At 39.5% G+C, this 14907-nt stretch overlaps 2 protein-coding genes across 3 annotated transcripts in view; one reads left to right on the top strand and one right to left on the bottom strand.

The window, feature by feature from the left end:
* Positions 1–14907, bottom strand: part of RHOBTB3 (Rho related BTB domain containing 3) — a 975233-nt gene that overhangs the window by 289826 nt on the left and 670500 nt on the right. The gene's annotated exons all lie outside the window — the stretch shown is intronic.
* The window catches only part of PCSK1 (proprotein convertase subtilisin/kexin type 1), a 41335-nt gene continuing 32221 nt past the window's right edge, over positions 5794–14907 (top strand). The window contains exons 1-3 of one of the 2 annotated variants that reach the window (XM_004263516.3): positions 5796–6569; positions 9705–9809; positions 13096–13206. In XM_004263516.3, coding sequence (XP_004263564.1) covers positions 6390–6569; positions 9705–9809; positions 13096–13206 — 396 coding nt within the window. In that variant the 5' untranslated portion in view covers positions 5796–6389. Of the gene's footprint in view, positions 6570–9704; positions 9810–13095; positions 13207–14907 lie in introns of both variants that reach the window. The other variant, XM_049707071.1, reaches the window with a different exon arrangement.

Genomic DNA, 14907 nt, shown 5'->3' on the forward strand with positions numbered 1-14907 from the left:
GGGAAGATTTATGTCATTATAAGGAAGGGCTTTGTAACTATTTGAGCCAACCCAAACCAAAGAATGGGCTGTTTTGGGAGACCTTGAATTACCTAACCGCTTGATAGAAATATTCCTTTTTCTAAAAATTTAAATTTTATTGGAGTAGAGTTGACTTACAATGTTGTGTTAGTTTCAGGTGTACAGCAAAGTGATTCAGTTATACATATACATATAGTCATTCTTTTTTAGATTCTTTTCTCATATAGGTTATCACATAATACTGAGTAGAGTCCCCTGTGCTATACAGTAGGCCCTTGTTGGTTATCTATCTTACACATAGTAGTGTGTGTGTGTTCACCAAAGTTCTTGATTTATCCCTCCCGTCTTCAATGTTTCCACTTTGGTAACTATAAGATTGTTCTCAATATCTGTAGTCTGTTTCTGTTTTGTAAATAAGTTCATTTGGATCTTTAATTTTTTATTAGACTCCACATATAAGTGATATCATATGATATTTGTCTTTCTGTGTCTGGCTTACTTCACTTAGTATGATAATCTCTGGGTCCATCCATGTTGCTGCAAATGGCATTATTTCATTCCTTTTTATAGCTGAGTAATATTTCATCATATATGTGTACAACATCTTCTTTATCCACTCAAATCAATAAAATTAGAAATGAAACAGAAGTTACGACTGACACCACAGAAATACAAAGGATCATAAGAGACTACTACAAGCAACTATATGCCAAAAAAAAGGACCACCTAGAAGAAATGGACAAATTCTTAGAAAGATACCATCTTCCAAGACTGAACCAGGAAGAAAGAGAAAATATGAACAGACCAATCACAAGTACTGAAACTAAAACAGTGATTAAAAAACTTACAACAAACAAAAGTCCAGGACCAGATGGCTTCACAGGCCAATTCTATCAAACATTTAGAGAAGAGTTAACTCCTATCCTTCTGAAACTCTTCCCAAAAATTGCAGAGGAAGGAACACTCTCAAGCTCATTCTATGAGGCCACCATCACTGTGACACCAAAACCAGACAAAGATACCACACACACACAAAAATTACAGGCCAATATCACTGATGAACATAGACGCAAAAATACTCAATGAAATACTAGCAAAATGAATCCAGAAATACATTAAAAGGATCATACACCATGATCAAGTGGGATTTATCCCAGGGATGCAAGGATTCTTCAATATATGCAAATCAATCAGTGTGATACACCACATTAACAAACTGAAGAATAAATACCATATGATCATCTCAATAGATGCAGAAAAAGCTGCTGACAAAATTCAACACCCATTTATGATAAAAGCTCTCCAGAAGTGGGAATAGAGGGAACTTACCTCAACATAATAAAGGCCATAAATGTCAAACCCACAGCTAACATCATTCTCAATGGTGAAAAGGACTATTCCTGAGGAGTGTTATGTATTTAGGGACGTGTGAACTAGATCAATGCTTCTCAAACTTTAATTGCATGTGAATCGACATGGACTAATTAGAAAAACTGATTCTGATTCAGTAGTTTTGGGGTGGGGGCTGAGAGACTAAATTTCTAACAAGCTCCAAAGTGATGCCTGTCATGTGGTATATGGACCACACTTTGAGAAGCAAGGAACCAGATAACTTGTTAAGGTTACTTTTTGATACTGAGAGTCTATAATTTTCATTAAAAAAAATACACTTCAGGAACAAAGAAAGCAGTTACGTACTGTGTTTTCCATATGAAAATGGCAGTGTTTGAGCACATAGAGGAAGCAGGAGCATTGCCTGGAGACAGAAGCAGCCATACTACAAAACTTACTCAGTAAATGCATATTTTTAAGGAAACTATTCTAAGGTAAGAAAAATTGTTAATAAATTCTTGTATATGACTACATTTAATTATCCACTTTCATTAGAAGTGACGAGTCATGTTCAGTAATCAGAATTAATAGCACTCATTTCTTCAATTTTAATAATCCAAATCTATATTAAATTCAAGACTTTAAGTGTTTGTCTAGTTCACTCAACAGAAGTCCTTTATAATTATCCATCCACTTCACAGCCTTTCAGTGTACTGACTTTACTTTATTATTCTCTTACCTTCATTTCTATAGATTAGGGCTTTCCAGCTGGTAGAACTATAGATGTCCCTCAAGATATTCGGTCTTCTTATCCTTTGGGAAGGCCAGCCAAGTAGCTTGATCCTGGGCTCCTGGGAAGAAGACCCAACCAGATTGACAATTAGTCAATCACGATTAGAGAGTGACACCTAGCACTCATTAGTCTGGCCTCAAGACATTGAGCTCAACCAAGCCAAGTGTCTATCATCTTGATATCAACTTCAGCAACTTGCTGCAAGCATGTCCGTTTTTATCTTAGGAGAAGGCTCTGTGGATCTGTTGGAGAAGTTCAGGTCTTAAGTGCTTCACTAGCATAGCATGTCCACCAAAATTTGGCCATGGGAGGATAGACAATGAGAAAGAAAGAGGTTTTTGGCAGGTGTGTCTTTAGGTGATGATCCCGATATCAGTCTTCCCATACATTAAATACTTTTATCCATTTGTGGCAAAGTAGGTGCATGGTAACATCTCTAAAAGGTATGTGTATTTTTCAATTTAGAAAAATGATTTTGTAATACTTGACATATAAAATTTAGGTAAATTCTAAATCTATAGCATCCTCTTATGAAATTCCAATGGTAAATCTCACAAGGAGCTAAAAGGAAGAGTTGCTATATTTAAAATCAAATGTTGCAAATTGTTTAATGGTTGTAAAACTTGTTTCAAAATTTTTATTCTCTTGTACAAAATTTGTTTTCATTGACAGCAACCATCAACAATTCAAAAAGACTTACTGTTTTGATTAGAAATGGTATATAGGCTTTCAAGCATAAAACCTGAGATAAAAAGTTATATTGATGGAAGTATATTCACAGTTCTCAATTTAATGTTATCTATATTCAACTTTAATATATTGCTCCAAATATTGTATTTTATTTTCTTGTCAAAACTGTATCATATAAAAAAATGTAATGAATACCTTTACTAAGTACCATACAGATATTCCCAAATTTCCTCCAGTTTTACCCCAGTGTGTCATACAAATATTGTTAATTTTCTATTTGGGGGAACACTGCTATAGGCAGATTTCCCTCTATAATGTGTTCTGTTACCAAATATCTTCTAGTATACGGACTAATTAATTATATATTTGTCTTAATATATAGCTACTATTACCCAAAGAAAACAGGTAAGTCTACATAACAATTGGAAAATGTTAAACCTAAGTTATTTCCTCACTCCTTCTCCTATGCCTCTTGAAAAAAAACCTGGAATATTATTCTGGAGGGTTAGCAATGCTCTTTTTCTTGACCTGAATGGTTATATAGTGTTCACGCTGTGATAAATCATTGAGCACCTGGCTTTGTGCACTTTAGTGTACATAGTTTATTTCACTGTAACAAAAGGTTTAAACATTTTGTTTTCTAAGACTAAAGAGATACGGTCACCTCTGAACATATTCTTACTTCCTGTTCATAATAGCCTTGCTCTTATTACTTTCCAAGAAAACCTAATAAATGATTAACTGTATCACTGGGCAGTTGGGAGCAGTCATGAAAGGCATGACACTTACTTAATAATTCATAATAGAAACACAGTCCTCCTCAGTTTCTGAATTATCCTGTTTTCTACATAAATTAATCAGATGAATCAAATGCTGTTAAAACCAACTTAAGGGTGATAATTGGCTCTTCTAATTCATGATATAAAATATGACAGTGATGGGCCTGCTATGATCCACATAGCAGGATAAGACTAGCCCTTGATATGACAAAGTTAAGATGAATTCTACATCTATTTGCACCCTCCAGCCTCGGTAAACATTCATTTCTTCTGCATCCCAGAAACTGTGGCAAATAAGGTCCATCAGATAAGATTCACAGAATTTCAAAATAAATTACTGATATATATATATATATATATATATATATATATAGTATATAGTTTGGATGGGGATATTATCGTTTTACTGTGAGAATTTAGTTTGCCCTATTAAATATATCAACCAAATGTTTACTCCAGGTGTGTAGGGTGCTCCATTTTAGACAAATTCTTCATTACTGAGACACTGGCCTCACTAATGATTTACTTGAACTGTCAAATTCACAGTAAATATTTAATAATATTTATTAAATAATATTAAATGTTTATTAAATAATATTAAATATTTTAAAATATTTAATAATGAAACACCATTATTAAATATTTGCCACAAGTTTCTTTTGCTTTGCTAGCACACAGTTAGCATCTGTCTGTTGTGAGAATGAAACACCCTAGAGAGCTTGAGGCCACAACTCAGGCTGAGGCACGAAGAGAAAAGAAGACAGTTCACCTAGCCATCAACATTCACACACGTGAATTTACGGAGCTGACAGAAGAACTGTCAATCTGAGCCCATTCTACAGCACCTCATGTGAGAGTTACATTATAGTAATAGACTTAACTGCATCACATGGCTTATTAACGTTGGAATTTGTTTTTGTTAAGAAGCTTTATGTTTAAAGAAATTATCAATCTACTCCACATTTCTGCAAACATGGAGGCAAATGCATTTCTCAGCCTTATCCTCCACCAAGCCTCCATCTCACTTGCTTCCGGTAAAAAGTTATCTCTTGCTTCCTTTCTCCACAAGCTCATATGCTTTCTTCCACTCTTATCTCTTTTCTTCTTTTAGAATAGGCTGCGCCCCCCGGCGGCTGTGAGCTTAAAAAAAGAAAAAGACCTTTCGCAGGCAAGACTTTGAATCCCCTGCAATTTTACTTTTGGGCTGAGACTGTCGCTTTCCCGCGAACTCCGACGGAGGTAGTCACGATCATTACCTAACCGTCCTTCTCCCTTGAGGTCAATTTCTTATTTTTCCATTTTAAAGAGAGGAAAGGCACCAGTCAAAAGAGAAACAGTTTGGTTCTAGGCGGTTGCGGGAGGACGACAGTTTTTGGAGCTCAGAAGGGCAGCTCCAGCAACCAGCGCTTGTGGCGCTGTCCATTCCTCGGTGCTGAATGGAGATCCTGGCATTTCCCGCCAGGTTCAACCCCTCAGGATCAGAATAGGTTCAGCCACAGTGCACTGTACCCATTTCCCTGTTCTGGGATGGGGGGGGGAGGGGTGGGTGGCGGGGAGAACCATTTAGACGTCTGCTTATTCTCTTTCCACGGGAAAACACCCTTCCACAAAAAGAAATTGTGCATTTTATGGGAAAGTAATGGCATAGCTTCAGTTCACCACCAAAGTGAAGAGCTCTACTGAAGGAAGAATGGAAAGTTCAGAGTTAATGAAACCTGCTCTTTCTCTCCCTGAGTCAACACAACAGCACTTGGGTCCCTACACTCCCTTGTTTATAAATAAAGGAAATAATTTTCTGTTTTTAAAAATCATGTGAATAAAAATAAATAAAATTTTAAAATCACGAGATTAATCATTTTTTTTCTGATAAGGACTGTAAAGTGGGTGGTAGTGGGTCCTGCAATATCTGGAATAGAATTTTAGATATTGTTTTACTGAGGTTGAGAAACGGAGGAGAGAAGGATGTAAACTTGTTAACTAAGGTGGTTTGAACGGTTAAAAATACGTTTTTAAAAGTATTGCTTTAGCATTGTCTTCCAGAAGTGCTCGTTTATCCCAGGCGATTTAGGTTAGAATCCGGGCAGTAGAAGCTTCCCTTCTCTCTGCCCTCCCAGCCTCTGTCCGATCTGAAAGACTGAAAAGCCCTGTTCTTCATAGCAGGTGCCGATATCCACAGGGCCGTTATAAGAATCCTCCTCCCTCCCTTCTCCTCTTACACAAGATAATCAAGTAAAGATAAAGAAAACGGACAGAAGGGAAGGAAAATGTGCTGCACGCCAGATCTTTGATTCGTGGTAGTTAAATTCAAATGGGGCACTTCTCTTTGAGAAGTGAAGGTGTTCCTCACGGCTACAGAATTTACAATCAGAACGGGAGCAGACTTAACCGATACGAGCAAAGGTTTCCTTCCTTTTCTTCTCTGTTGCTTATTTTAGCCGCTTCTCCATCCCGCTGGGAATACCATCCAGATCTTAGTCCAGGTATATCTGACGTCAAGAGATGGCTTTCGTAGATTTGACGTGTAAACACTGATTTCCATTCCGACTCGGAAGGGCTGGGGCTCCACTCTGCCGGGAGACCGGGAGACCGAAGCGCTGCACTGAGCGCTCGCCGCCGCCCAGCCTCTCCTGCGCGTCTCTGTCTTGTCGCAGAACAACCGGGAGCGAGAAGTGGTCCAGAGCCGGAGGGTGGAAGGGGCGATCCTTTCTGGCTTTTCTATCTTGCTTCTCATTCCCCCTCTCCTTCCCACTCGTGTGCGAGCGAGTGGGAGAGCCATGGAGCCAAGAGCCTGGACTCTGCAGTGTACTGCTTTCGCTCTCTTTTGCGCTTGGTGTGCATTGAATAATGTAAAAGCGAAGAGGCAGTTTGTGAATGAATGGGCGGCGGAGATCCCCGGGGGACCGGAGGCAGCCTCAGCGATAGCCGAGGAGCTGGGCTATGACCTTTTGGGTCAGGTAAGAGTTTGCACTTTCAAAAAACTTTCTGGGGCTCGAGGGGACAGGCGGGACTGGAGCGTAATCTCCCATGTGGGAGTCCCAGGTTGCACTCTCCTGAGCACAGTGGCAAGGAGCGGGAGCTTCTCCAGCTCTCGGCCCTGGCGCGCTTGGAGAAGGCTTGCCTTATTTATTGTTTGGGCTGGGCGCAGCCAGGCAGAACCAAGCCGCTGCAGCTGGGTACAGCTTAGTCTTGCTGCTGTCCGCTCTGGAATTGAAATCCGTTCCCGCGCGGTTTGGAAGAAAAATCCCTCCACGCTTGTTCACGGAACTTGAGATGCACGCAGGCTCTTACTAACCAGTGCCCAGAGGAGAGGCAGTGCGCTCTGTCCCCTGAGACTCCGCGGGTCTGCGTCAGGAGCTGGCTGTTTCATTCTTTTCAATATGGCAGCAGCAGATCCAAGTCCTGATTCAAGGGGCCAAGCAGGCTTGGAGATGTTCGCCGGAAGCCTTCGAGGATACGCCCAGGGCAATGGGAGAGTGTCAGTGGCCGGGCCTCGCGACCTGGGGGCTCGGGGGCTATGGAGTGGCAGAATGAGGTGGGTGAAAGACATGGGACCAACTCTCCGGGCCTCTACCGCGAGCTCTGGATTCTCAATGGAAACTTGCAAAGTCCGAGCTTCACAACTTTGCTCGGTCAGTTCCCCTGAAGGGTCAAGCTGCCGAAGTGACTGGGGAAAGGATATCTTTCTTGTTCCCCAGCCAAATGCGTATTCGCTTTCCAGGGGTTTCATCCAGTGAAAAAAGCTGTTGCCAGTCCAAGCAAGGCCTGGCTTAATAGACTGCTGGGGGGTGGGGGGCCGTTAAGGCATTATGTAGGGGGCTCCTTAGCTGTGCACCGCAGGGGGTGTGAGTTCTAATCTGAGCTTTCCTTTCCCTTGGCTCAGAATCAAGCCCTCATTCCTTGCCTTGTGAGTTGCTGTGCATGGAAACGGGGTGGGGGGTGGTTGGGAGGGAGGAAGGAGTTGTAAAACATTTTGGCGCGTTTTTTCTAGAGGTGGTGGTAGAGATGCAGCTGAAGTCATGGATGAGTAATGGGGTGTGGGTGTTGGCAATTCCATAGATCCAGATCCACTGGGAATGCGCCTTTCCTTCCCAGAGGCTTCATTCTCCAACTTCATGAGCCAAACCGTCTGAAATCCCCAGCAGGGAAGTCAATACGCATATTGAATTCTCTTCTCCGTGTCCCAGTAGCAGACCCATACTTCTGCTTTTGTCCAGTCCTTGTTCTGTGCTAGGTTCCGTGTTAGGGGCTGAGGAATAATAGGAGGAAAATAAACTTTCAAGGAATCAAGGGTCTAGAGACTGGTTTAGAAACAAATGACTGCAATTGCAAGCAATTGGTATAGCAAAAGAAGCTGTTCCTGGAGTCTCAATACTTGCTGATTGAAGGATTGAGGATGGAAGGGAATTGGGGAGGGGTGAAAGAAGACAGCCCAAGGAGGAAACACTTGCACAGGTTTAGGAAGAAGAATCAAAGGTTGCCCTGGAGAACATGAGGACATTGGAGAAGGCACTCCAGGCATAGAAAACAGCTTGTGGGAAACCAGGGAGATAAAAAAGAAAGTGACTTACTTATAATTCTGGAAACCGCAAGGCATTGTTGGGATCTAAAAAGAGAGTGAGTAGTGGGCAGAACTGTATGGGTGGGTACTGTGGGCATCATGGAAATCTTGTGTGTCCTATGAGGGAAAAAAAAAACTGGGAACTTAATCTTTTGGGTAGCTAAATAGCATTGGTAATTGTGTGAAAGGAGATTGGAGGAGAGAGCAAAAAATAACTCCCTCTTCATTTTCTCACCTTATTAGCCCCAGACATACATCCAAACCCGGACCATTCATTATGCGGACTGTCTTTCAAAATCACAAGTCTCAATAAATAAATAAATAACAATAAATCAGTACTCTTGGTAGGATCTTCGAGGAAGGGGTGGCATAGTCACAAGAGGCTTCAGAAAATAGTGGGAAAACCTATCTATACTTGCATATGCATATTTCCAGTTAAATGGCATTACTAGTAAATGTTTTTAAAATAATAATTCTTTGTAAAAGACTGATAGTGCTTTCCTGGCTCTGCTTGTTTCTTCCTTTGTTTACACTTAACTTAGCATCACTATCTTGAGCTCCTTAAGGCCTCAAAAGCTAGGATTGGGGGCAGGGGTGACAAGAAGCAAAACCAGTTGATAGCAGAAACAGAGCTAAGCACTGGTGATCTTTTCTTATGGCTAATATTCTCTCTCCCCAACTCCATGTAAAGCTTATAGCAGATTCAGCCCCTGAGGTTCAGGCTTGGAGCAGGCCCTAAGCATCTCTATTAAAAAATTCTCTAGGTGATAAGAAACACCAATTTAAAGAATGTAGTTCTTCTGAAATAACCCATTGTCAATTGTTTGTCTCAGTTTAAAAACATACAGGGCATCTAGAGAATTTGGTAGGTTCAAATTAAGTACTATTTTGAATAAAGGGAAACTAGCTTAAAAGAATAATGAACTTAGTTCTAAATGGACCAAATGTATTGACAGTCACCCAGAGAAGTTTACACACTCCAAGGTGGAACACCTGTCCTAAATGTGGCATGCTGGTTTCTTCCTCAAAGCCTTGAACTATTGGAAAGTCAGATGGTCACTACTAGTAGCTTATAATAATTATCACTATGGATTCAATGGCTATATTTCGTAACAAATTATTCTAGCTGAATGTGCCTATATATCGTACCAAAGGGTTTGCCTGCCTTCCACAAATTATTGTTCTCTGACAGAATAAATTTGACAAAATGAATATTTTTTAAGAAATGTCTATCTACACAATAACATCACCTAGAAAAGCAAATGTAGTTCCTCTGAAATACATGGAACAGAAGCATCACAGCTCCCAAGTATGCTGTGAGCCCAAGTGATAATGTCATGAAGCTCGTCTCACTCAACACACTGAGAGGGAAGGCTTCTATCAGCGTCTTCCTCATGAAGAAAAAAGTTAACCTCAATACAAGAAATGGATTTAACAAAAGCTGCCTGTCTCCAAGTTAGCTGTGTTTCAACCTAACCTATAGATACTTACTTTGGAAAGAGGATTTTTATTTTAATTTTTTCTTTTATAGATTGGGTCACTTGAAAATCACTACTTATTCAAACATAAAAACCATCCTCGGAGGTCTCGAAGGAGTGCCCTTCATATCACTAAGAGATTATCTGATGATGATCGTGTAAGTGTTGTGCATTTGTCTTCAAACCAGTAACCTGACTTATCTGCCTTCTTTGTGATTGCTAACAAGAGCAAAAGCAAATATGATTTTTTTTATTGTGTTCACAAAATCTGTAGTGTTTCTTATTATCTTCATAGTGTTATAATTGCACATAATAATAACTGGATCAGATTGAATTGGTTGACTAAATTTTATACATATATATATACACACACACACACACACACACACACACACTATAAACACTAGCTCACAAATCCAGTCTAAGAGCATGAAAATGAATATGAGAATCAAGTGGCAGCACTGATGAACTGTTTGACAATACAATCGATCAACAAACTTTTATTATATGCCTATTATGTACCAAGCACTTTGATATCCGATGTGATGATGCCAAAGAAATATAATACATAAACCCTGTTCTTAATAACATTTCAGTGTAACTGAAAAAACATTCTGCCATTCTGTCTGGTTTGCTTATGTAGGGAACTAGTGCTTTTGAAGGAGCTTTAAATCCATGTCTTCATGAGGCAAATGTTTCTATAAGTATTGTATAGTCTGATCCAAAGCATTTGATCTCTTTTTATCCTGGTCTGTATACATATTCAATGATTAGGCAACAGCAGGAAATGTCTAGAATGGATACAGGTAAAGTGTGGAGCCAATTTCATGTATATCTAATGTACCTTTTGATTTTGAAGTCTGTTTTCAGGGTCAGCAAACACACCAATAGAATGTTGAAATGAAATAGAAATTTGAAGTATTGGAATCTGCATACACAACGTTGCCATTTCACAAGAATTTGCCATACTGGTGAACACTTATCCTGGCTGGCCTGATATCTGTGTACATGATTTCTGTTGTCTAGGACATTCTAAAGAATTCTGGAAGCTTTGTGAGAGATACAACACATACTTTCAACTTCCCATAAAGAAAAGTATAAGTGACAGAAAGGTGCTAGAACGGTTTAAAGTACAGGAATTCGTGAACCCTGTAAAATAATTTGCTATTTTATTTGTTATGCAACTGATAGAATTTAAAAAAAAAAAAAGAAGAAAAGGAAGACAGATTAAGAGAGTAGGAAATGACTGGGCCTGGGTTACCAGTGTTCAAACATGAAAGAAGCAACCAAACCCAGACCAAGAATGCTGTATCAGGACCACAGACAGCAACACCACAGCTCACAACCAACCATTGCTGGCTTTTACCCAAGTTAATGGCTAGAAGTGAGAGACCTAATCAGAGGCCCTGGACATTACTTTAAACGTTTCTTGTCCAGCGAAATCTTCTCTTCGCTGTCCCAAGGCAGATGGCTAATTGTATGTGGGCTTTGAAAGTAGGGCAACTTCTAGCACTCTGGCTAGGCTTAGCCCTTGGGCAAAACAAGAGAGAGATTTCCTTGTCTGCCTAAATACATGCCTGACATTAATGCACAAGAAAGTAAAACTGACCTTCCTTCTCATCTTAATAGGAAGAAATTGCGTAGAGTGGAGCAGACCTAACTGTTACTATTACTCAGTATCTCACTAAAATGAACAGATGACCCAGTTCTATTCTTTAGATATTTCCTTAATAATTGATTTGGGGGAGAAATCTCAAAGCATAAGGAAGAAGAGCTAAGAATTTACTCTTCAGCATAACTTCATAAAAAAGGAGTCTATATAATCCTATGAAAAGTTATACCCAGAATAACTTTAGTTCAGGAAAAACCCTAGAACACACTGAAGCTTGCAGTAGGAGGTTAGACTAGATGATTTTTAATTCCCTTTTCAAATCAAAAGGATTATTTACAATTAAGCACATGATACTTATTATATACATAATAGAAGGACACCATTAATTTGCTCTGTTCCACTTGGTCTGCTCTTACAGAGATTAATATGGCATTTGGAGTTAATGACATTAATCATAACACTGTTTCCAACAACTGGATGTTTATCTGATCAGATGACAGAGTGTCTCCTCTTATATTCCATTTTTTAAAAATTGCTTTTGATTTTCATTTTATTGCTCCTTTTTTTTGATAGGGATGATATTCTTTCAAATTAGCACTCTGAAATGCAGCAATAAGCTATCTTTATAAGCCTGTTAATGAAATCTCCAACTGTAAGTGACTCTCTCCCTCAAAGATTAGTACTTGTTCCCTAGCAGCCAGTTCCCAAAGACCAACTCAGAAGACAGGCAGTATATTCCAAGCATTGAGGTATTTTAAGCCAAAACACTTACGCTTGAAGACACAGGCACTTTAAAAATAAATTATAGTGACTGATTTCCAACTCTCAAGTCCCTCCCAATGTTTATAATAGGTTTGCAGTACATTTTCTAATTGGAAATTCAGGACAGTCTTAGTGGATGGTTTTATCCTTTAGTTGCAAATTATTTTTCAGTTTTTATTTTTGGATCTGACTCATTAGTATTCTCACATTAAAAATATCCTATCACACCATGGACTATCATCATGAGTACAGAAGAGAGGATATGTTTTGGGTAGGAAAGAGTCATGTTGCTCAGCAAAATTAGAGCATGGTATTATCTCATCATGAATATAACCACAAGGCAGCCCCTCACCCTCTCAGGGCCTCAAGTATAATAGGATTATGCTATAAATGTGGGGAAGGTAATTTTTGTATTGTCAGGTGTCTGCATAATACATGAAACTAAATCAATGGTAAGTGTGCATGGTCAGTAGTGCCCATTCATCACCCTGGATCTGTTTCTCATATTAAATACACTTAAACAGAAGGCTGAAGAATAGAGGAGGCAGAATTTCAAATCTGCCAAGACATAGCGCCTTTCTTGTCTTTTGTCACATTTGCAATTTCTATTTTTGTATATAAAGAAAGAGAAATTAAGCTGTAAGAGCAACATAACAGCAGTTCTAGGATCTCTTAGCTTGTTGACTCATTCCACGAAAATGCACAAATTTTCTGCCACAGAACCCTGGAACCTCAATATAAAAGTGAGTAATATGGTCCATTTGCTGATGAAAGCAGGCTGAACTTTTACTTCCACTGTAATCACAGTGTAAATAATTTGAGGGAATCATCACTTCACTGACTGCTTCTCCTCCCCCTAAAGGTACATTTTACTGTAATAGAGGAAATGTTCATCTCACCAGTGGGCAATCCCTTCTTCTCACTGAGCTGCCAGTTTGATCTATAGTCAAACGAAAACACTGTGGAGCTGCCTGAACTCTGATGGAGAGAGTACCAGAGCTAGTTAGAGGGAAGATGATTACACCAGAGGTGGCTATTTGTTGATTTTTTTGCTCTAAAACTCCTTGTAGGTGCTATGGGCTGAACAACAGTATGAAAAAGAGAGAAGTAAACGTTCAGTTCTAAGAGACTCAGCACTAGATCTCTTCAATGATCCGATGTGGAATCAGCAGTGGTACTTGGTAAGTACCTACAGGAGGACTGTGTAGGACCTGGGTTATTTGTTATATCTGCACAACAGATTTTTTAATGATAGATAATTCAGCAGAGGGCTGTGTTACCTAGAGATTAGGGTTGACGGGACCTTCCATGATCTGGATCTTCTGTTTTACTATGTGAGGATGTCTGAAACACAGATCTTTAGCTACTATGAGAGGAGGGGTTGTTGCCTTTTGTCTTCTTAGGTTTATCTGGAATAAGTACAGAAGAATCATATCTTGCAAGTTAGGGGTTCCAAAACAGTACTCATGGCAAAAAAACATATTTGATCAAAGTTTCTCTTGAGAACCCTTTAAATCACCCAAAGAGTACAGTGAACATGATTCAGTATATATAGCCCTGAGAGGCAATTTGCACATGCTTACAGGTGAGAATTTCTGAACTAGGCTAAAGGAAGGAACACAAGGAAAGACAAAAGGCATCTATCTGCAGAGGTCCAGACTTGCGAACCAGTTCTACCTTTAAGATAGTTATCAAATCCTTGTTGGAATGTAGGCACCTAGTGGAGAAACTGTAAGTGTTCCTGCTTGCCTACAGAGTGCTCTCCTCTGTTTTAATGTTAAGCCTCTATCGTAGTAATACATGTTAACAGAAGTGTTTATTGTTGAGAATATTATAAAAGATGAATTTTCATGACAACCATAAGCTAACGCTTAGACATCCTTGTTGCATAATGGATGGGAAAGGAGATCAATTCCTATTGAAACTCTCTTAACCTAGGCAATACCTACTCCTTGCAGCAGAAGAGACTCATTAGCTAACACTGGTGCATTTGCTATGTGTCAAATACTATTCTAAATGTTTGACATGAGTTAACTCATCTAGTTCTCACACAACATTTTGTTGTAGGTATAGTAAGTATCCCCATTTAACAGATGAAGAGACAGAGACATTGGCAAGTTGAATAACTTGCCAAAATCACATAATTATAGCGGAGGGGGCATAATTCATGGCTCCAGAGGCCATATTCTTAACAACCACACTCTATGATCGTTCTTCTGACTGACAGAGAGTCCTTCTTCTCTGGCGTTGGCCAACAATCTGTGTGTAGTTCCAGCCTCCTGTGATTCAGCTTCATGTTGGCCTAGTAAATTCTTGTTTTGCCCCCACCTCTTTCTGAGGACATCAGCCAGGGGCCAATGCATTCACTGATACTTTTGATTGCTGTTATTTATAAATATCTTGTTGACCTCTTCACTAAAAAGCAGGCATTCTTCTAGTGCATCTCTCTTGAATGCTTGGGGATGTGCTCATATCTGTGTTCCCTTGCTGTCTAGCTCTTCTTCCTTACAGTCCCACATACAGTAACTAACAGAAAAATTATCTGAAAACAAATCCCAAATCTTCTCTCACAGGTACTTACTCCCTAAATCACTAATACTTGGACATAGGCAGTTAGATTGCAAGTCTTGGTAAGACCACAGCCTCCTGGGCATTCCAGGTTCTGTCTTTTCTTTTAGAAAATTTATAAAAACATCCATGAAGAGCTGTGAACCAGACAATATAAAGTACATTCAGTGTGGCAGTGGAGGCTCAGGATTTGGGGGGAGATGGAAACATGGGACATCAAATAAAGCTTTGGTAGATGAAAAGCTTGAGCACGTAATTATAAATGAAAGCAACTTAGGGATGAACTTCTTCAAAGCCACGCAGCTCAAAGACAA

The sequence above is a fragment of the Orcinus orca genome, chromosome 3, assembly GCF_937001465.1.
Source record: "Orcinus orca chromosome 3, mOrcOrc1.1, whole genome shotgun sequence".
NCBI classification, from domain to species: Eukaryota; Metazoa; Chordata; class Mammalia; order Artiodactyla; family Delphinidae; genus Orcinus; species Orcinus orca.